Below are 22,913 nucleotides of genomic sequence, written 5' to 3' on the forward strand. Positions count from 1 at the left end.
TCAGCAATGGGTTTGGCTGAAATAGCTGAAATCCACACATTTTGGCCATGTAGTGTATGTATAAAAACACTCAAATAAAAAGTGACATTCTGTACTATCGCCTCAAATAAAACATTTGATCTCAAAGAGCCAAAATGAAAGTTGAAGCTTCACTGACCAAATAAATATGGAGAGAGTATACAGCTCACTGTGCCCCTGAAAAGGAGTGTCTGTCTGTTGAAGTGTTTTTCAACCACCTATGGTCATTTAGGTGTCCAGTCAGTGTCCTTGTGTCTTTCTGAGGAACAACTAGTTTTCCTCTCCCCTTTCTTCTGTGTTTGCAGTCTCCCTGAATGAATCCTCTTCACTCCTCCCATCCCCCTCTCCTCCTCAGTGTGTCCAGCCCATTGGGTCTCTTAGTTAGTCCTAATCCTGTCCTCCCTCCCCTCCTCAGTGTGTCCAGCCCATTGGGTCTCTTAAGTTAGTCCTAATCCTGTCCTTCCCTCTCCTCCTCAGTGTGTCCAGCCCATTGGGTCTCTTAGTTAGTCCTATCCTGTCCTTCCTCTCCTCCTCAGTGTGTCCAGCCCATTGGGTCTCTTAGTTAGTCCTAATCCTGTCCTCTCCTCTCCTCCTCAGTGTGTCCAGCCCATTGGTCTCTTAGTTAGTCCTAATCCTGTCCTCCTCTCCTCCTCAGTGTGTCCAGCCCATTGGGTCTCTTAGTTTAGTCCTAATCCTGTCCTCCCTCTCCTCCTCAGTGTGTCCAGCCCATTGGGTCTCTTAGTTAGTCCTAATCCTGTACGTCACCCTAATAAGATTAGCCCTTTCAGATCCGGCTACTGCCGCCACCGCTGTGATGAAGCCCTAAACTTCTCTCCCCCTCCCTGAATCTCTCCCTCCCTCCTCCCCATCCCTTTCTTTCAGATCCTGCTGTGATAGAGCCACCACTGCTGTGATAGAGCCACCCCTCCTTCAACCCATCCCTCTCTGACTTTTCACTGTCTTCATACAGTTAATAAGCACTTTGAGGAAGGGCAGTTTAGAAGGTTTTGAGTTTGGACCGGTACATTTAAAAAATATTTTTGTAGACGCAATGTACATTCGCACAAGGCTTGAAGTTAACACACTTCTGACTATTTTCTGAAGTATTCCCTTTATTAGTTGTTTTAGTGAATTGAGACAATAGCCACATTTCATGGTAGTTTTGACAGAGAGAAAGAGAGTTCTGGGTTAAACAATGCAGCATACACAAACACACATTGGGCCTTCAGAAGATAAGCCAACCCTGGCTGGCAGATTGAACTAATAAAGAGTCAGAAGAAACACAGACTGGGTTCTACTTAAGCAATAAGGCACGAGGGGGTGTGGTATATGGCCCATATACCATGGCTAAGATATGTTCTTAAGCACGATGAAACGCGTATACAGTCCTTAACCGTGGTATATTACCCATATACCACAAACCCCCGAGGTGCCTTTATGCTATTATAAACTGGTTACCAATGTAATTAGAGCAGTAAAAATACATTTTTGTCATACCCATGGTATACGGTCTGATATACCACAGCTGTCTGCCAATCAGCATTCAGGGCTCAAACCACCCAGTTTATAAAATGGAATAAAGGCTGCAAGGAGGGTATTCATTTCTATCAAATTATTCTAATTGAGTGCTTGCGCCCTTGGTTATTATGTCCCTGTGTTAAGGTCAAGTCAACAGGCTTTGAAGACAAACAGTCCTTAATCTAAAGCACATGGTGACTCTACTGTACTTTATACTGTTGTGCTAAAAACACAGACAAACCAGATAAAAGAACCAGATATAAAACTGCAACTGTCATCATATCATTGATGTGTTTACCATACATCTTTGGTATGGTTATATTCATCTTTGGTATGGTGAAGTTATTGAAAGACATTTGGGCAGAATAGAGAGGGTACTTGGTTTGAGGTCTGGTGACAGGGAGTTTTTGTTGAATGTTCCAGTCTGATATCAGGGCAAGAATAATGAGAGATGTGTAATCCTTTTAAGCAGGAGGTGTCAGAACCACAGTTACTTCCCAGTTACCACAGAGCAGAATGGTTAAATGATTGAGATGTATGGGGGTCACTGTTTAACATCTTAAAGACTCCAGAGTTCAGGACAAATGGCATCTCCTTTATTAACCCATTCACAGTAACACCTACCCCCATGGAAGACAAACAGGCAAGTGACCAAAGAGCTCAGCTGTTTAACCACACTGTCAGGGCAGTGATCCATCATCAACCTGCTCTCTCCCAGGCAGGGCCGGGGCAGAGGCCTCTTAGGCAGGGTGCAGATGGCTCCACTACCCATCCACCAGAGGAGGAATTAAGTTACTTGTGACCCCATAGGTCCCAGTCAGTGACACTGAGACACAGAGTGCTCAAAGCCAGCCTCCCCTATTAGTTGGTAAGAGCAGGCAGGTGGCGTGGTGATTACTCAGGCACTAATTAGTGACCACAGAGCAAGCATTCTGGGACAGTGTCCATCTGTTTCTCAGAGGGATAGATGGATATATCTAATCTGGACTCAGAGCACTATCAGGCCACAGAGAGAGATACTGTAGCTACTCAGTTTAAATCACAGCTAGTCACACCAAGAGCAGAGCAGACACATTCATCCCAAGAGGGTTATTGGTCACTGTACTGTACAAACTGGTTAGTACATTACCCATTTGACACATGTATGGCCAAAACAAATGGGGATGGATTGAGTGGCTAATGATACATCTAAAAAGTGACTTGAATTTGTTATAAGTTGTGATTGTATGGAAGAGTGAGTATCTTATTACTTATCTTGTCAGGGTTGATGGCACACTTGTTGATGTTTGAACAGTTAAATAGTTATTCCAGGCAAGAGTGAGAGAAACCGGAAAAGGGGCATGAACAGAGAAAGATAAAAGAGAGATTGACAAGCGAGGCAATTTAACATAGATCTAAGGACAAAGGGCCTTTTGGGTTGGATCTGTTGATTGACAGGTCATCCTGGAGTGATTGACAGTGAGGTCAGATGAGCTGTTATGATTTTGGACTTCTTAGAGGTCTGTAGCCAGGCCAAGATGTTCTCTGAAATGCCATCCTTTAATTGGTCAAAATGGCTTGATGTCCAAACATAAGCCTTTTTTATCTGTGCTGCATTGCTCATCTTGATTAGACTTGTCAGAACATAGAATGATTAATTCCCAAATGAAGTTGTTATAGAATCTGCTCCAATTATTTCAAACATTAAAGCTGACGGCATTGGTGTGTATGTGTGTTCTGAAAATGTGAGAGGTCAAATTTAACTATTGCACGCTTTTTAGAAGTGTGGAGAAACCATGCAGTGAATGGAAAGAATGTAGTGTGTGTGTGTGTCCAGAGACTTATTGTTTGGTCAACTCTTATCAGATGGGGGTAGAGGGATGGTGTGGGGGAGGGATACATTGAAAAGAGACATGTTGAGAGAGAAAACACATTTCTGCTGGTAAGGAGCTGCCTCATCTTGAACTCAGCTCTGACAAGGCAGACAGACAGACAGGCAGCAGCACGATGTGACTAAATCTGAGATCAGATTCTGAGAAGCTTCACTATAGCACCGGTCTGGATAGGAGGATGTTACAGAGTCAGCATGGATTTCTTTGTGACGTTGATGACGAAAGGTAAACGTCTTGGATAATTCCTGCTTTACTTTTTTGTTTTGTTGTATGTAGCCACTAATTGGAAGGCTTAACACTCATCAAACAGAAAGTAAAAGTCCTTGTGTGTACTTGAATGTGTTAGCTCACAGCGGATAGTAGGAAGTGGATAGTGGGGTCCCTACTCGCCAGAGGGAGAGGGTTTAGAATTTAGATTGAGCCTGTTAGCACTGCTAGCAGATTTGAAAACAGGACCGCTAATGATTGTAATTTGTGTTGTGGCATTCCAAAAGTGAAAATAAGCAGAGAGAGAGTTATTTCTGCTCCCCTCCAAGAGGGCTAGTAGGGAATATGGAAGTTATTGAGGATTATGTGTCAGGATTATGTGGTCCTGCTGTGCAGTATGTACTGTGCACTAATGGAAGTTACAGAGTCTCCATGCTGGCCCAGTTCACAATGTTTTACTCTGTTTAGTGGTTAAGACCAGATTAGAGTACCACAAGCTAATAGGTATTTTATTCTAATAATTTTTTAGACATGTGCTTCGTTAAAAAAATGTAGAGTATAAAAGAAGGATATACTGTATATGTTTCTAATATATAATACTAGTGAACTACGCTAAAGCCATCAGTGCTGTGTGAAAAGACCAGAGAGGTCATAGTAAACATTTAGGCCATGTGGCAGAGCAATGATTTCTGACCTCAGTACCATCACAGAGAAGCAGCCTACACTACTTTACTGTATCCTTCTGCCCAGCAGTCAGTCATGTACGGGATTATCCACAACCAGAGTCACTGTTTACATATCAACACAAAGAAAGATGCCTCAACAACAACAACTGTTAACAGCCACAGTGCGCTGACTCCCAGCCGGTTGTGACGTAACCTGAGAATTGGAGGCGTAAGAGGGATTACAGGCCAAACATATCACATCAGCATCTGCTCTGTGACCACAGTAGCACCGCCGGTCATTTCTGAGGGTCTCTTGGCAGTGGCTGGGTCTGGCGGCTGAGTGTGCCATCCTGGCATTCAAGCTAAATATACTCTAAATGGCAAGCTAGATGTCTTTCCAGGCTGGCAAAGAGATACAAGTGGGTTAATAACAATCAAGCCCATTTGCAAGCACAGACCTACACATCATTTAAAATGAATTGCTCTGGTGCAATAGCATTTCATGTTGGACTTGGAAACTATACTCTGGACAACTCTTTGCTGATTACTTTCCTGATAAATCTCCCTGTTATTTTGAGGAGCTGGTGGGTGGCTGGATAACATTCCCTGGTACATGTAATGGTTTTCCAGCTGCCTGCATGCTGCGGGGCATCTGTACCAGCACGTGCACACACACACACACACACACAAGTGACTCTGTGTTGAACGGTGGCTCTTACATCCACACACGTACAGTGTACACACGCTCTGAGGACAAACAGCTGGGGCTAGATTGTGGCTTGTGAGTTTTGCCAGCATGGCTTACCCTGAGGTGACCTGCTATGTTTACCATGATTTATACTGAACCCACTGCACTACAACCTGGCCTTATAAGGAGCTCAGGCAGCCAGGGTTGGAAACGATCCGCAGGAGAGCTGTTCAGTTTAATATTTTATTGGGAAGGGAATAGTAGTAAGGATGAGATGGGAGACTTTAGAACAGGGGATTGAAAGTGAATGCTGTTTATCCACATGAAAGGATTGGTGTTTGTGTGTGTTTTAAGGGGGATGTCTACGCAAAGCGGCTTTGTCCTCCATCTGTGCCTGAGGAACAGGCCTTGAGCCGCAAATACCAGCTGAGGGCCTGTTATGCAATCACACAAGAACCAGAGAGATACTGTTTATACAGGAGCCCACACACTGATGCATCCACACACTGATGCATCCACACACTGATGCATCCACACATGTAATGCCTACACATACATGAACACATACTGTACAAACCCTTTCTCACACTGCCACAGTCAGTCCCACATACAGGAACAATTACTCAGAGGAAAGATATGACAGCCCAGAGGTGGTGACAAGGGGGAGGATTACTCCCTCCATCTCCATCTTCTCTTCCTCCAACAGTTATTAACCACTGTGGGACAGGGGAGAACGACTGCCCCCTCTCATTGTAGCCACGGAAGTTTAAGGACGGCCGCAGTACTGCAGGCATTGTTAGCAGAAAACAGGATCCACCATTATATTGAATGGAAAAATTGCAATATTCATGGTCAGTCTTTGTGTAAATACATTTCACAAATTCAAAGACAATCATGGTACCAATAATTGCTTATAATACACCAAATGTATGTCCTTGAACCCATTATTTAAAAATTGCACACAGAAGAAGTTATAAGAATAATTAAGTTACTAATGGCAACGGATCAACCAGCTTGAGTTATTCAATGAGAGGGAGCAACCCTTAGACTGCCTGGTACTCAGCACTCTATTGTCCCTCTAATCATTCTAACATCAATGCAAATCTAATCGAAAATCTAGTCAAACACTTCATGAGAGTCCATGAGCTCATGTTGCGCAACATTTCTATAGGCTGTGCAATTGCGTGAGAAAACAGATTGATGGCCTCTATTAAAAAGAGGAGTATCCCATCAGCTTTCTATAGGCTAGGCCTACAATATTTATATCCCAACTTTCCTAATATTAAGCACATTGCTTCTTTTTACACGAGGAGTATAGCCTACCTGGCTGGCATGAAAATGAACCACGGGAAAAGGGTACTCCATTCRCTATTTAAGTGCATAGATGACATGTATTTTTTCCCCCTGACCCTTTTTCGAGACAGGTACAATCTAAATCAGAACAAATTTCACACATACAGTGCATTCAGAAAGTATTCAGACCCCTTTTCCACATTTTGTTACATTACAGCCTTATTCTTAAATTAATGAAATKAATTGTTTTCCTCATCAATCTACACACAATACCCCATAATGACAAAGCAAAAACAGGTTTTTCAAATTTCTTGTAAAAAAATACCTTATTTCCATAAGTATTCAGACCCTTTGCTATCAGACTCAACATTTAGTTCAGGTGCATCCTGTTTCCATTGATCATCCTTGAGATGTTTCTACAACTTGATTGGACATGATTTGGAAAGGCACACACCTGTCTATATAAGGTCCCACAGTTGACAGTGCATGTCAAAGCAAAACCCAAGCCATGAGATCGACGGAATTGTCCGTAGAGCTCTGAGGCAGGATTGTGTCGAGGCACGGATCTAGGGAAGGGTACCGAAAAATGTCTGCAGCATTGAAGGTCSCCAAGAACACAGTGGCCTCCATCATTCTTAAATGGAAGAAGTTTGGAACCACCAAGACTCTTCCTAGAGCTGGCCGCCTGGCCAAACTGAGCAAACAGGGGAGAAGGGCCTTGGTCAGGGAGGTGACCAAGAACACGATGGTCACTTTGACAAAGCTTCAGAGTTCCTCTGTGGGGATGGGRAAAAAATTCCAGAAGGGCAACCATCTCTGCAGCACTCCACCAATCAGGCCTTTATGGTAAAGTGGCCAGACAGAAGCCACTCCTCAGTAAAAAGCACATGAAGAATCTGCAGAGAAGAATGGGAGAAACTCCCCAAATACAGGTGTGCTAAGCTTTTAGCGTCATACCCAAGAAGACTCAAGGCTGTAATCACTACCAAAGGTGCCTCAACAAAGTACTGAGTGAAGGCCAAACTGAGCAATCGGAGTAGAAGGGCCTTGGTCAGGGAGTAGAAAGGACACCAAGATTCCTAGAGCTGGCCGGCCAAACCTCAGGGAGGTGACCAAGAAACCAATGGTCCCTCTGACAGAGCTCCAGAGTTCCTCTGTGGAGATGGAAGAATCTTTCAGAAGGACAACCATCTCTGCAGCACTCCACCAGTCAGGCCTTTATGGTAGAGTGGCCAGACGGAAGCCACTCAGTAAAAGGCACATGACAGCCCACTTGGAGTTTGCCAAAAGGCACCTAAAGGACTCTCAGACCATGAGAAACAAGATTCTCTGGTCTGATGAAACCAAGATTGAACTATTTGGCCTGAATGCCAAGCGTCACGTCTGGAGGAAACCTGGCACAATCCATACGGTGAAGCATGGTGGTGGCAGCATCATGATGTGGGGATGTTTTTCAGCAGCATGGACTGCGAGACTAGTCAGGATTGAGGGAAAGATGAACGAAGCAAAGTACAGAAAGGTCCTTGATGAAAACCTGCTCCAGAGCACTCAGGACCTCAGACTGGAGCGAAGGTTCACCTTCCAACAGGACAAGGACCCTAAGCACATAGACAAGACAACGCAGGAGTGGCTTCGGGACAAGTCTCTGAATTTCCTAGAGTGGTCCAGCCAGAGCCCGGACTTRAACCCGATCGAACATCTSTGGAGAGACCTGAAAACAGCTGTGCAGMGACGCTCCCCATCCAACCTAACAGGGCTTGAGAGGATCTRCAGAGAAGAATGGGAGAAACTCCCCAAATACAGTTGTGACAAGCTTGTAGTATCATACCCAAGTTTGGGGAAGATCATTTTCACCATACAAATGCACCTTTATAATAAAAGCAATACATACATAATTACATTTTCGGTCACTTTTGAGAATGGTGTTGGCTGATGAAATGTAAATGTGGACAGTTCTTCCAATATCTTCAATATGCACCCCGGAATTGGATATGGACGTGCGCAGTTGCGTCCCTGATGTGTCTGTCTTCAGCCTGTGAGGAAGACCCAATCATGTGACTGCATTGGCTAATAAAAATGTAGCTATCTGAGAGAGCCGTGTGGGTGAGAGGTGCTTCGGAGCATGCAGCCAGGAGAAGGGAATTCTAATTATTATATTCAGCCCAAGGGCACAACGGCCAATGGCCGCAAAAAGCATGGATTTTTTTAGGGGGCATTACGTCCACACAATGGGGATGCTACCGGGAAATTCGAGGCATTATCAAAACAATAGCTACATGTGCACACTCCCTCAAATTGTTTGGAGAAAATATATTTTCTGTTTTATTCAGCTATATTCAATTGTATTCTTTATACAATAAAATGATCTTGTCTGCTAAATGAACTAGTGTAGCTCACAGCCATATGACATAGCCAGGTCAGGATAGCAGCCTACACAAGAAATAACTAATATTAACCATCTAGATGTCACCTTGATATATACATACAGTCTACTACTCAATGGGGTGGGCATGAATGGTAACAACACTGGGACACAGTGCCCTTTGCTCCCGCTTGCCAAGCACTACTGTCACTACTAGTACTACTACTTCCTCCAGCCATTATCATTGGTAGTTCCATGGTGAAGCACATCTTAGTTCCTGGAGCTAAAACCCTGTGCTACCTGGGGGCTACGGTGAAAGATATCACAGGATTTATTTGTTCCCAGCCAAGAGYGGCTGCTGTTGTAGTGCATGTGGGAACAAATKATATCAAAAATGGTAAATCAGAGATAATGAAACAGGATTTTATTGMGCTGATCAACACCCTAAAAGGCTCTGAAAAGCAGCCGATTATATCTGGCCCCGTGCCATCGCTGAGTCTCGACTGTGAAAGGTTCAGCAGGCTTTTAGCACTTCATATCTGGCTTAAAGTCTACTGCCATTCTGTTGGCATAACTTTTATTGACAATTTTTTTAAACTTTTTGGAAACAAAAGATGCTATACAGGGATGATGGACTCCACTCAAACCATCTACGGTAGGAGCCCGGACTCTCTCGTCACATTTTAAAGCTGTGTTAAGATATTGACTCGGAGACAGACCAAGCCCCACTCGGGTAAAACCGCCCATCCTCTCTAAGCGTTATCTTCGTACTGTTGTCTATACTGCCAGGGATGTTGTCAGTTGTAATTTTGTACCCATTCGATTGAATTCCACTCTTAGATCTGCTATTGTTAGCTCAAAAGGGGAGCCCACTGTGGTCTGCTCACCCAGTGCTTAAAGTTCAAATGTGAATACCATAAACTTGAATACCCCCTCGGGTTTCAAATCACTTAGAGGGCTTGGGCTGTTGCACAATAGCAATCAAAGCCCATGTAAGTCAGTTTATAACATTCCATCATTGGTTACTCTGAGAGTTCCTCATATTGACATTGGCTGTGGCCTCAGGCCCTATGATGCTAACCTTGGAAAGGTAATTCCAATTTCTTCCTCTTTACTAATAGGGATAGACTAATGGTCTAGTTCTATGCAATCTTATAGCCAAACCAACTAAATCAATATCAACCATCAGACAGGGCCCGCAACCGCCTATTGAACATACTTGCTTGTTTGAGTTGGAATTTCCATGTGACTTCAGAAATTGTAACGGACTTGGGTTGATGCATCTGAACATTAGGCGCTTACTTCCTGAACTGAATTACATTAAGATCTGGGCTATGCAAATGAATTCGGACATTCTGGTATTGACTGAAACTTTCTGGACATTCTCGACTCTGATATTAATATTGAGGGTTATCATGAGRTCAGAGTTGACAGACAGGGTAGAGGTGAAATCCATTTCCCTTGCCAAAATGTTTTAGATACTATCTKTAAGTCATTCATAAAAGAGATGATGCTTGGGTCAAGGCCAGGAACACAGGTGTAGGCCTGGCCTGGCAAGCTTTTAAGCAACTGAGGAACCATTGTTTAAAAACAAATGGATTATTATGTAACCACTCTCTGATTGTAAGAACCCTGCCAAATTCTCGAAAACTGCAGAGCCCATCATAGCTGGCTCAATACCCCACATTTTTTATTTAACATTGTTATCGGGAAATATTAAAAAATGATAGAAATCAGCTCTTGTGCTGCCACTCCATAATGGTGAGGATAGTAACATTAGTGATCTTAATCATTATCAGCCCATTTCAAGGCTTCCTTGTCTCTTTAAGATTATTGAATCCTTGGTAAATGTACAACTTTGCTCTTTTATCTGAGAAATGTATTTTGAATGTAAACCAGTCAGGGTTTAGACCTGGTCTTGACAATATTACTCCAACCACTTTAGTTGTTAATGATCTTGTCAATACTTTAGACACTAAAATGAAATGTGCTGCTTTGTATGTGGACCTGTCCAAAGCTTTTGATACTGTTGATCATGCTATTTTATTGAATAAGTTGTCCTCGATAGGCCTGAGCTCTGACGCCTGTTTATGGTTTCATGATTATTTTAGTGAAAGGACTCAGAACTCAGGCTCAAGTCCGAAATTTCTTGAAGTGCATAAATGTGTACCACGGTTCGATTTTGGGACCTGTTCTCTTCACTATTTATATAAACACCATTGGTCAATCTGTTTACAAATGGTAAACTTCATCTATATGCGGATGATACTAAACTCGGCAAAAAAAGAAACGTCCCCTTTTCAGGACCCTGTCTTTCAAAGATAATTCATAAAAATCCAAATAACTTCACAGATCTTCATTGTAAAGGGTTTAAACACTGTTTCCCATGCTTGTTCAATGAACCATAAACAATTAATGAACATGCACCTGTGGAACGGTCGTTCAGACACTAACAGCTTACAGACGGTCGGCAATTAAGGTCACAGTTATGAAAACGTAGGACACTAAAGAGGCCTTTCTACTGACTCTGAAAAACACCAAAAGAAAGGGTTCCTGCTCATCTGCGTGAACGTGCCTTAGGCATGCTGCAAGGAGGCATGAGGACTGCAGATGTGGCCAGGGCAATAAATTGCAATGTCCGTACTGTGAGACGCCTAAGACAGCGCTACAGGGAGACAGGACGGACAGCTGATCGTCCTCGCAGTGGCAGACCACGTGTAACAACACCTGCACGGGATCGGTACATCCGAACATCGCACCTGCGGGACAGGTACAGGATGGCAACAAACAAATGCCCGAGTTACACCAGGAACGCACAATCCCTCCATCAGTGCTCAGACTGTCCGCAATAGGCTGAGAGAGGCTGGACTGAGGGCTTGCAGGTCCTCACCAGACATCACTGGCAACAATGTCGCCTTTGTGCACAAACCCACCTTCACTGGACCAGACAGGACAGGCAAAAAGTGCTCTTCACTGACAACTCGCGGTTTTATCTCTCCAGGGGTGATGGTCGGATTCGCGTTTATCGTCGAAGGAATGAGCGTTACACCGAGGCCTGTACTCTGGAGCGGGATCGAGGTGGAGGGTCCGTCATGGTCTGGGGCGGTGTGTCACAGCATCATCAGACTGAGCTTGTTGTCATTGCAGGCAATCTTAACGCTGTGCGTTACAGGGAAGACATCCTCCTCCCTCATGTGGTACCCTTCCTGCAGGCTCATCCTGACATGACCCTCCAATATGACAATGCCACCAGCCATACTGCTCGTTCTGTGCGTGATTTCCTAGAAGACAGGAATGTCCGGGTTCTACCATGGCCAGCGAAGAGCCCAGATCTCAATCCCATTGAGCACGTCTGGGACCTGTTGGATCGGAGGGTGAGGGCTAGGGCCATTCACCACCAGAAATGTCTGGGAACTTGCAGGTGCCGTGGTGAAAGAGTGGGGTAACATCTCACAGCAAGAACTGGAAAATCTGGTGCAGTCCATGAGGAGCAGATGCACTGCAGTACTTAATGCAGCTGGTGGCCACACCAGATACTGACTGTTACTTTTGATTTTGACCCCCCTTTGTTCAGGGACACGTTATTCCATTTCTGTTAGTCACATATCTGTGGAACTTGTTCAGTTTGTGTCAGTTGTTGAATCTTGTTATGTTCATATAAATATTTACACATGTTAAGTTTGCTGAAAATAAACGCAGTTGACAGTGAGAGGACGTTTCTTTTTTTGCTGAGTTTACAACGCATGAAGCAAAAGGTACACCCATCATCAATACCTTTTAATCAAAAATAAACAATCATCAGTTTTATAACTGAAAATGTAGAATTATTTTTGTAAAACTAACAGTGAAATATGACTCACTCATGCTCTGGCTTCATAACAGAAGTCCAAACATTCAGTGTACGGTAGCTCCGTGGTAAGAAACGGAAGAAGAAAAACACTGTCCAATCAAAACTGTCTAACCTATGAGTGTACAAAACATTAAGAACACCGTCCTAATATTGAGTTCAATGGGCTGGGGTCTCCTTCAGCAGGTATTCAGAGAATGGTCAGCTTCCTCATCCAGTTGTGTGTGTATCCAACCGTGTCACTGTTAGACTGAATGCGTGTGCGTGTCAGTTTGCAGTTTTACTCCATGCTTGTTTTAGCCTCTGATTGTTCAGTGTATATTTGACTGTATCGGAGTTGGTGACATGCCTCTCCTTGGATGAACACCTGTTTGTTGTGTTAGTAATTGTAATGTAGGGAGTCATATTGAGTCAAGCTCAATAATGTTTGTGGGCTGGCTAATTACTTCATGTCTCCAACGCAAATTATGTTCCTGCCATGCAATACTTGACTACAGACAGTATGGGTTTTTGAGTTGGCAATCAATGGCGTGTTTTTATGATTAGATTATTAGATGTGTAAAAAAAAAAAAAACTTAGTCACACTGTTGCCAACTGTTCAGTCCTAGCCTTCTGTTTGGTTGGTGTTGCATCTGTGCAATACTCTGAGTTGCCATGTATTGAACCCAATGGCCTCTTTTTCTCTCCACAGAAAGATTTGTGTGCACTGTAAGTGTGTGCGTGAGGAGCATGCAGTGCGGGCGGTGCCGGGCCAGCTGGAGAGGATGATGATGAAGCTGGTTTCAGACTTCCAAAGACACTCCATCTCTGATGACGACTCGGGCTGTGCATCCGAGGAGTACGCCTGGGTCCCACCTGGACTCAAGCCTGAACAGGTCAGAACCAGTACAGAGAATGCTTCACATACATACATTAATGCACGCACTCTCTCACATACATGCATACATTAACACTCAGCATATACAATGAGTGTACAAAACATTAAGAACAACTTCCTAATATTGAGTTGCACCCCCCACTTTTGCCTTCAGAACAGCCTCAGTTCGTCAGGGCATGGGCTCTACAAGATGTCGAAAGCATTCTACAGGGATGCTGGCGCATGTTGACTCCAATGCTTCCCACAGTTGTGTCAAGTTGGCTGGATGTCCTTTGGGTGGAGGACCATTCTTGATACACATGGGAAACTGTTGAGCTTAACAAACCCAGCAGCGTTGTAGTTCTTGACACAAACTGGTGCACCTGGCACCTACTACCATACCCCTTTCAAAGGCAATTAAATATTTTGTCTTGCCCATTCACCCACTGAATGGCACATTCACAATCCATGTCTCAATTGTCTCAAGGCTTCTTTAACCTGATTTGAAGTAGATTTAACAAGTGACATCATTAAGGGATCATAGTTTTCACCTGGATTCACCTGGTCACTCTGTCATGGAAAAAGCAGGAGTCATTAATGTTTTGTACTCAGTGTATGTTTAAACTTCAACACACAGGGTCAAAAACATCCTTGGAGTGTGTGTGTCTGAACATTCTTGTTTTTTAATCCAGGTGTATCAGTATTTCAGCTGTATCCCGGAGGACAGAGTGCCCTATGCTAACAGCTCAGGAGAGAGGTACCGCATCAAACAGCTCCTTCACCAGCTACCAGCCCACGACAGTGAGGTAACGGTCACTAATACTGTAACTCTGTGTGAGGTTTTGGTGACCTAACGCCCCTGGGCTGTAATATAATTGTTTTCTGCTGGGATGCTTGTCTGACTCAGCATTGTAACTGTTCTCTAATACTAGACTGGAACTCTGTGTGAAATGTTGGTTTTCCTAGCTTCTGGGCTGTAATTTAGTTGGTTTGTGTTGTTCCTCACTACTGTTCTGCTTGTCTGAGTCAGCATTATAACTGTATGTGTTTTGTGTTTCCAGCATCAGTACTGTAACCATCTGGATGAGGAGGAGAAGAAGGAGCTTTGTCTGTTCAGTCAGCAGAGGAAGAGGGAGAACCTGGGCAGAGGCATGGTCAGACTGTTCCCTGTCACCATGACCGGAGCCATCTGCCAACAGGTAGACACTGCTGGGGGTGGGGGATCAGGGGGGAGACTAGGGTGGGACGGAAACATTGAAAGTGAGGGATTGGGGAGATGGAGACGAGGAATTAGGGAATTTCTTGGTATTTAGTGTATGTATTCTCTGTACTCCCTCAAGCACATTTGCATTTTGTTTACCTGTTGTTTTGTCTCTCACTTTCTCTCGCTCTCTTTCTTTCTCTCTCTGTGTTTCAGTGTGGCAGACAGATCTATGGTGGGGACATTGCAGTGTTTGCCAGCCGAGCGGGGCACGGTAGCTGTTGGCACCCTCAGTGTTTCCAGTGTGCCTCGTGCACTGAGCTGCTGGTAGACCTCATCTACTTCTACCAGGACGGACAGATCTACTGCGGCCGGCACCACGCTGAGAGAATGAAACCACGCTGCCAGGCCTGTGATGAGGTGACTGTGTCTACAACGCAAATCTCTCCGCACTGGCTCATACACTCTGACCTGCCYTGTCCAGTCCACAAATTTCTCCATACTGTTTAACCGCTGTCTGTCCTATCCACAAAGCTCTCTAAACTGTGGATCCACTGTCTGTTTATACATGCTATCTGCCCTGTCCAGTTCTAACACTGACTCTTATGAGGAGATGTGTACTCTTACTCTGGGCTGGGAGAGTATGTCTTCTTTCTTTGATTTACGTGCCTGTAGACCAGGATTGTCAAACATAATTTTATAGTATGAAGAATACAATTGAACAAATCGGAATAAAATATAAATATTTTCTCCAAACGATTTGAGGGAGTGCGGCTATTCTGTGTTAACGAAATATAACGAAATTTTTTATTACTATATGCTTCATTTAGAGTTATTAATGTAACTTTAGTTGTTCTACAAACGTTGGGCTATATGTTTTGATTTTCAATACAGGCTGCATGATGCGACTCTAATGATGATTTGAAAAAAGTACCTTGAAAGGCATAAGCTCTACTTAGTTTTTTGCGCAGGCTGTACACAACATCAATCAAACATTCGCAATTTGATAAGCACTTGATAAAAGCACTTGATAATGCCTAGAATTTCCCGGCGGCATCCCCTTTGTCTGGCCGTAATGCACTCTAAAAAAAATCCATGCCTTTTGCGTTGTGCCCTCTGAGTGGCGCGCACTCCATCACGTGATCGGGTCTTTGTCACAGGCTATAAGTGAAGACAGACGCATCGGGGACGCAACTGCACGCGTTCTTCCGAGGTGCATATGGAAGATGTTGGAAGAACTGTCCACATTTACTTTTTGTTAGCCAACAAGATGCGTAGGCCTAACGAACAGCAAAAGCACTAGCCTACATCATCATAGTACAAAGGTCCACCTATTCTGTGCGAGAAATAAATATTCTAAACATAGTCTGGGACAGTTGTGGGATGCGGTAGATCCCAAGTTAATACAACCACTAGATTMAAAAAACCTTTTTTACGCAATGTGGCTGAAGCAACAGATCAGAACGTTTAGCTTAAAATGTTGATAAACTATTAGGCTATTTCTTCACATTATAGGCACAGCAATGCGCACATGGTAGTAGGCTATAAGTGCAAATGTTCCATTAGCTGAAAACACCATTATCAAAAGTGCCTGCAAATGCAATTATGCATGTAATGCTTTTATTATAAAGGTGCATTTGTATGGTGAAAATATACTTCCCCAAACTTGAAACTCACGTGCTGCTTATGTAACCAGTTAGGCAATACACCCCTTGTAAAGCTGATTAATGTGCTTAATTTTATTTTATGAAGTTGTGATACAAATCTTATCAAACATATAGGCCTGATTTGAAAAAGTCGCAAAAAAAGGCATTGTTTCTTATGCTGGGCAACATCCACGAATGATAATATATCATTCACAAGTGATAGGCTAATATTGTCACCCATCAAACTATTCTTGATTTAATCTTGTCTTTACATATACTAAATATATGTGTGAAATTTGTTTTGATTTAGAATGGACCATTTATCATGCACCTGTATCGAAACAGGGGCAGSGGAAAAAAATAAATGTCATCTATGCACTTAAATAGCGAATGGAGGACGCTTTTCCCCGTGGTTTATTTTCATGCCAGCCAGGCAGACTATACTTCTGTTGTAAATATAAGCAATGTGCTTAATTTTAGAAAAGTTGAGAAATAAATATAGTAGGCCTAGCCTATAGAAAGCTGATCCTCTTTTTAATTGAGGCCATCACTCTGTTTTGTCACGCAATTGCATGGCCTATTGAAATGTTGAGCAACATGAGCTCACGGGCTCTCATTAAGTGTTTGATTTGATTTTTGAATACATTTGCATTGATGTCAGAATAATTAGAGGGACTATAGAGTGCTGAGTCCCAGGCAGTTAGCAAGTTTGGTAGGCTACTAATGACCATCAGCAGCATCAGAGCTTGTAAAAGCATAATTACAGGGACTAAACCTAACCTTCATGACTCGTGACCACCGGTGTGGTGGTAATACGGTCACCGCAACAGCCCTAGTCATGACTGACCTTCACAACCTACTGGGCACAGACGTCAATTCAACATCTATTCCATGTTGGTTTCAACGTAATTTAATTGAAATGACGTAGAAACAATGAAGATTCAACCAGTGTGTGCCCAGTGGGAAGTCCTTAGAGGACACACCATTGGCCCTGTCACACGGACACCCTGGGAAAACCTGTTTGCCAGAGGAATGACAGTCTTTCAACAACCAGAAGTATTTTCTTGAGATATGATTTGTTGACCCACATTCTTTCTTCTTCACTCCGTCTCTCCCTGAAATGCAGATCATTCTAGCAGATGAGTGTACGGAGGCAGAGGGCCGACACTGGCACATGAAGCATTTCTGTTGTTTTGAGTGTGAGGCAGCGTTGGGAGGGCAGCGGTACATCATGAGAGAGAGCCGGCCGTACTGCTGCTCCTGCTATGAGTCCTTCTATGCAGAGTACTGTGACACCTGTGGGGAACACATAGGTACTGCAATTACACAGGTCCATGTTTCCACAAAGGGAAGCATACACTGAGTATACAAAACATTAAGAACACCTCTTTCCATGACATAGACTGACCAGATGAATCCAGGTGAAAGTTATGATCCCTTATTGATGTCACTTGTTAAATCCACTTCAATCATTGTAGATGAAGTGGGAAGAGTCGGTTTAAAGAAGGATTTTTAAGCCTTGAGACAATTGAGACATGGATTGTGTATGTGTGTCATTGAGGGTGAATGGGCGAGACAAAATTGAGGCTGTTCGGAAGGCAAAAGGGGGGGTGGGGGGGGGGTGAAACTCAATATTAAGAATGTTTGGTATACTCAGTGTTTACACACATACAGATGTAGGATCTTAATATGAGCCAGTTTACTAAAGCAGGAAAACATTTGTTGTGGACTATACATTTTGTAGTGGTTGATACATATTTTTTGTCTGACATTTTAAAAAGGAAATGACAACCTTTAGAAGCCTTTTTAAACCTTGAATACACTACAAGTTAGCATTTCCTGCTGTGCAGGAAACTTCATGCAACAACAGGATGATCAAATTTAAGATATGCCATCTGTACACATAAAAAACAATATACACGTGTGCTGCACAGACAGAAACATATGCTCACTCACACAGAGAAATATACACACTCGCATAGAGACAACTTCCTTAGAGCCTCTCTTTGTCTTCCAGGTATAGACCAGGGTCAGATGACCTATGAGGGCCAGCACTGGCATGCAGCCGAGTCGTGTTTCTGCTGTGCCCGCTGTCGGCTCCCCCTGCTGGGGCGGCCCTTCCTCCCGCGTGGGGGCCTTATCTTCTGCTCCAGGCCCTGCTCCCTGGGAGAGGACCCAGATAACTCAGACTCGTGTGACTCTGCCCTCCAGAGCCGGCCTCCGCAGCACAGACACTGTGAGACTGCAGAGAAGATCCAACAGTCGCAGCGCTGCTCCCCACAGCAACCACCAGAGGGAGCCAACATCCCTGTTGTCCCAGGAAAAGACTGTGTTCATGCTGCACAGGAAAATAAAGGTAGCGTTATACTGCAGATGGCATTTACATGTTATGTAGGTCATGCCTGAGCCTTGTAATACTCATACACATACAAACATAACATAGCCTGCAGGGAATGAAATTGAAATGAAGTAATAATTTGAGTAATTTAGCAGGTTATTTTATCCAAAGCGACTTTGATCAAATTATCAAAACAATACCATTTAGAAATTGCCAAAGATTACGTAGCCTTTTCTATTCAAGCAAGGTGTGTTTTATCTTCATTTCATCTCTGTTTCCCAGGTGTTCACATCTCTACTGAYGTTCCAAATGGAGTCTCCCCACCACCCAACGGTCATCGTAACCTCAGAAGGTCCTACTCTCCACTTCCCCACTGTCGCTTAKCCAATGGCTGGGCACCATCTTGGCCTGTCGACCAATCTCTCAACAGTTTGCACACTGGAGACTGTGACAAGCATCCAGGCAGTAGTCTGGAGTTTTTAGGAGAGCCCAACGGCTACGCTGGACACCCCCTCACCAGTTTCAGTAGAGGAACTTCTACTGCAAAGGACTGTGGGAACTGGGTGGAGAAGAGTAGTCAAGTTACGAAAGGTATTACACATTGGTGAATTGTTCTACAAAGTGCTACTTCAAGGCAATTACATGCATAATAAATGTGGGTCTTAAGCTAAAGCATTGTGTTCAGAATGAAACAGTTAACTGTAGAGCTCTGTTAGATGCAATAGTTGCGGTAGTATTCTATAAATCCGTTTCCAAATCTTTCTCATCTCCTGTTATTGTGAGTTGATTGAACAGTAATTGAATCCTTTGCCTTTTTATAGATTGAGGTATTTTATTTGTTATCTCTCCTTCTTCCCAGTGTTTCCTCCCCCGAGGAATTCCTCCTTACCTGCATCACTAAACCACCCCAGTCCTGCTGACCCGCCGCCCCTCCCAGCCCCTCTACCCACCAAGTCTCGTGATTTGATGACCAAGCCAAATCTGCACCAACCAGAACCAAGCTCCCCTGACCATAGTCCCCAATCATTTCGCAGTGGGACAGCCAGGGTCAGCTTCCGAGAGCCAATCAGCTGCAGCTACTCTGTGAATGAGGAGGAAGAAGAAGAAGAAGATGAGGAGAAAGGAGAAGATGAGGAGAAAGGAGAAAAGGAAGAAGAACAGGTGGAGAGGGAGGAAGAGGATGGAGGTTTTGGGCGCAGGTTACATATGGAAAAGGGCATTCCACCTCAAATGGACCTACTGGGTAAGACCACTTTCTTTATTTTTTCTGTAATTTTTTTCTTTTCATCACAACTGCCAACTGTGTCTCTTTTTTTTTGTGTCCCCTCACAGATGGTTCATACCAACATCGTAGTTTACGGCGGGGGTGGAACCGCGGCCGTGTGGCCTCCGACTCCATTCTCCACCTAGGCACAGAGACACGCTTCCGTCACTCTCTGCCTGATCGGCCCCGTCTGGATGCTCTAGAATGGAGAGGACAGCGGGAGAGTGCTTCCCTCTCTTCCCCTGGCACCACAGAGCCCCTGTCACTCACCCTCCAGCCAGCCCAGTACAACAAACACGAGGACTCCTGCTCAACCTGCTCCTCCTCCTCAGAATCAGAGGAAGAGGGTTACTTCTTGGGGCAGCCCATCCCCTTGCCCCCCCAGCTAACCCGAAGGCCCCCGTCGGTGGACGGAGAGGGGGATGGAGAGACGAAAGGAGTGAAGGACAGGGGTTTGAGGAACAGCCTGAGAAGGAGGAAGAGGAGAGCAAATAGCCTTGGCGCAAAGGACAAAGACACAAACTGTGCAATCTCCTAACTTTGACCCTCACAGACCCAGTGAAAATTATTCTTATTCAACAAGCAAGCCAATGTTCAATATCACAAAAATAAATCTGTAATATGTTGGTATTCCTTTGGGATACTTTGAACACAATACTCCTATGCAGCAGACTTATTCAAAGATGGAGTAAACTACTGTACTATGACGTATCACATATTAGTGTTCAGAATATGATTTAAAATATTTTTTTATGCGTTTTATATTTGTATATTGTTTCGGGCACGTTTTTGCACAGTAAAATGAAACTTGCATCCATTTGGGAAGTCTGTATGCTTCTGTAAGGAAACATCACTGTGGGCCTGTAGTGCATGTTACAGCATTAGAACAAGCAAAGGATTTACTCCAAAAAGGCAGGAAATTCACTTTGCATTATATTATTCAAGTGAATTTGTGGAGAGAGAACTCTCATTCCAGTATAAACATGTATGCATTTATTGTGGGAAGTTATTCTTACTGACCATACAGTAAGGATTTGAGGATTCCTTCTCAGAGTCTACCTTTCTTTGTAGTTTAAACATTTTAAATTGAACCTTTATTTAACTAGGCAAGTCGGTTAAGAACAAATTATTATTTACAATGACGGCCTACCCTGGCGACACTGGGCCAATTGTGCGCCAGCCTATGGGACTCCCAAACACGGCCGGATGTGGTAAAGCCTGAATTTGAACCAGGGACTGTAGTTGTGCCTCTTGCACTGAGATGCAGTGCCTTAGACCAATGCGCCACTCGGGAGCCCAGTAACTGAGTCTTCATGGGCATTTGGCCCTCTCTCACAGTTTCCACACAGAGTTCTTCAGCAAAGAATGTGGTGACAGTTGTTCTCAACCACATTCTTCCACCAAGCCAATCCGATATAAACTAAGATTGACTTTTTTCAAATGTTTTTGTAGCCTACTGGTTTTGTCTTTGGTGTTATATGCAATGTTACACAGTTATGAATCACCAAATAGTTGGTTAAATACTCTGGGAGAGCAGTGAGTACCAAAATTAAGAATGTCAGGCCCACACAGTGAGATTCAAAGGCTATCTGTACACAATAACCTGGGCTGTGAATGGTGTGTATGTTCATGTGTGTCTGTGTAAAGTAAACTTTGTTTCCATTTTGACGTAAAGCCTCCCTATGTAAGTGTATGATATGTTCAAAAGAGGAAATAGTGCAACATGTACAGTACCAGTCAAAAGTTTGGACACACCTACTCATTCCAGGGTTTTTCTTTATTTGTACTATTTCCTACATTGTAGAATAATAGTGAATACATCAAAACTATGAAATAACACATGGAATCATGTAGTAACCAAAAAAAGAGTTAAACAAATCCAAATATATTTTATATTGGAGATTCTTCAAAGTAGCCACCCTTTGCCTTGATGAAAGCTTTGCACACTTTTGGCATTATCGCAACCAGCTTCATGAGGCAGTCACCTGGAATGCATTTCAATTAACAGGTGTGCCTTGTTAAAAGTACATTTGTGGAATTTCTTTCCTTAATGCATTTGAGCCAATCAGTTGTGTTGTGACAAGGTAGGGGTGGTATACAGAAGACAGCCCTATTTGGTAAAAGACCAAGTCCATATTATGGAAAGAACAGTTCAAATAAGAGAAACGACAGTCTCATTACTTTAAGACATGAAGGTCAGTCAATCTGAAAAACTACAAGAACTTTGAAAGTTTATTCATGTTCAGTTGCAAAAACCATCAAGCGCTATGATGAAACTGTCTCACATGAGGATTACCACAGGAAAGGAAGACCGAGATTTACCTCTGCTGCAGAGGATAAGTTCATTAGAGTTAACGGGCACCTCAGATTGCAGCCCAAATAAATGCTTCACAGAGTTCAAGTAACAGACACATCTCAACATCAACTGTTCAGAGGAGACTGCGTGAATCAGGCCTTCATGGTCGAATTGCTGCAAAGAAACCACTACTAAAGGACACCAATAAGAAAAAGAGACTTGCTTGAGCCAAGAAACACGAGTAATGGACATTAGACCAGTGGAAATCTGTCCTTTGGTCTGATGAGTCCAAATTTGAGTTTTTGGTTCGAACCGTCGTGTCTTTGTGAGAAGCAGAGTAGGTGAACGGATGATCTCTGCTTGTGTGGTTCCAACCGTGAAGCATGGATGAGGAGGTGTGATGGTGTGGGGGTGCTTTGCTGGTGACACTGTCAGTGATTTATTTAGAATTCAGCATGGCTACCACATCATTCTGCAGCGATACTCCATCCCATCTGTTTTGTGCTTAGAGGGACTATAATTTGTTTTTCAACAAGACAATGACCCAAAACACACCAACAGGCTGTGTAAGGGCTATTTGACCAAGGAGAGTGCTGCATCAGATGACCTGGCCTCCACAATCACCCGACCTCAACCCAATTGAGATGGTTTGGGATGAGTTGGACCGCAGAGTGAAGGAAAAGCAGCCAACAAGTGCTCAGCATATGTTGGAACTTTCAAGACTGTTGGAAAAGCATTCCAGGTGAAGCTGGTTGAGAGAATTCCAAGAATGTGCAAAGCTGTTGTTAAGGTAAAGGGTAGATTTTTTTTTGTCCAGTTATTATTTTTGTACTCTTTGGTGCT

General features: G+C 43.6%; 1 protein-coding gene across 2 annotated transcripts in view; it reads left to right on the top strand.

The window, feature by feature from the left end:
- LOC111966651 (prickle-like protein 2) overlaps positions 1 to 21,442 on the top strand; it is a 41,472-nt gene extending 20,030 nt beyond the window's left edge. The window contains exons 3-11 of one of the 2 annotated variants that reach the window (XM_023991505.3): positions 13,161 to 13,344; positions 14,018 to 14,131; positions 14,387 to 14,524; positions 14,743 to 14,946; positions 17,299 to 17,485; positions 18,190 to 18,528; positions 18,793 to 19,101; positions 19,370 to 19,753; positions 19,843 to 21,442. In XM_023991505.3, coding sequence (XP_023847273.1) covers positions 13,161 to 13,344; positions 14,018 to 14,131; positions 14,387 to 14,524; positions 14,743 to 14,946; positions 17,299 to 17,485; positions 18,190 to 18,528; positions 18,793 to 19,101; positions 19,370 to 19,753; positions 19,843 to 20,312 — 2,329 coding nt within the window. In that variant the 3' untranslated portion in view covers positions 20,313 to 21,442. The remainder of the gene's footprint in view (positions 1 to 13,160; positions 13,345 to 14,017; positions 14,132 to 14,386; positions 14,525 to 14,742; positions 14,947 to 17,298; positions 17,486 to 18,189; positions 18,529 to 18,792; positions 19,102 to 19,369; positions 19,754 to 19,842) is intronic. The other variant, XM_023991506.3, reaches the window with a different exon arrangement.
- Positions 21,443 to 22,913: the final 1,471 nt, after the last annotated feature.

Source organism: Salvelinus sp. IW2-2015, linkage group LG7, assembly GCF_002910315.2.
Source record: "Salvelinus sp. IW2-2015 linkage group LG7, ASM291031v2, whole genome shotgun sequence".
NCBI lineage: Eukaryota > Metazoa > Chordata > Actinopteri > Salmoniformes > Salmonidae > Salvelinus > Salvelinus sp. IW2-2015.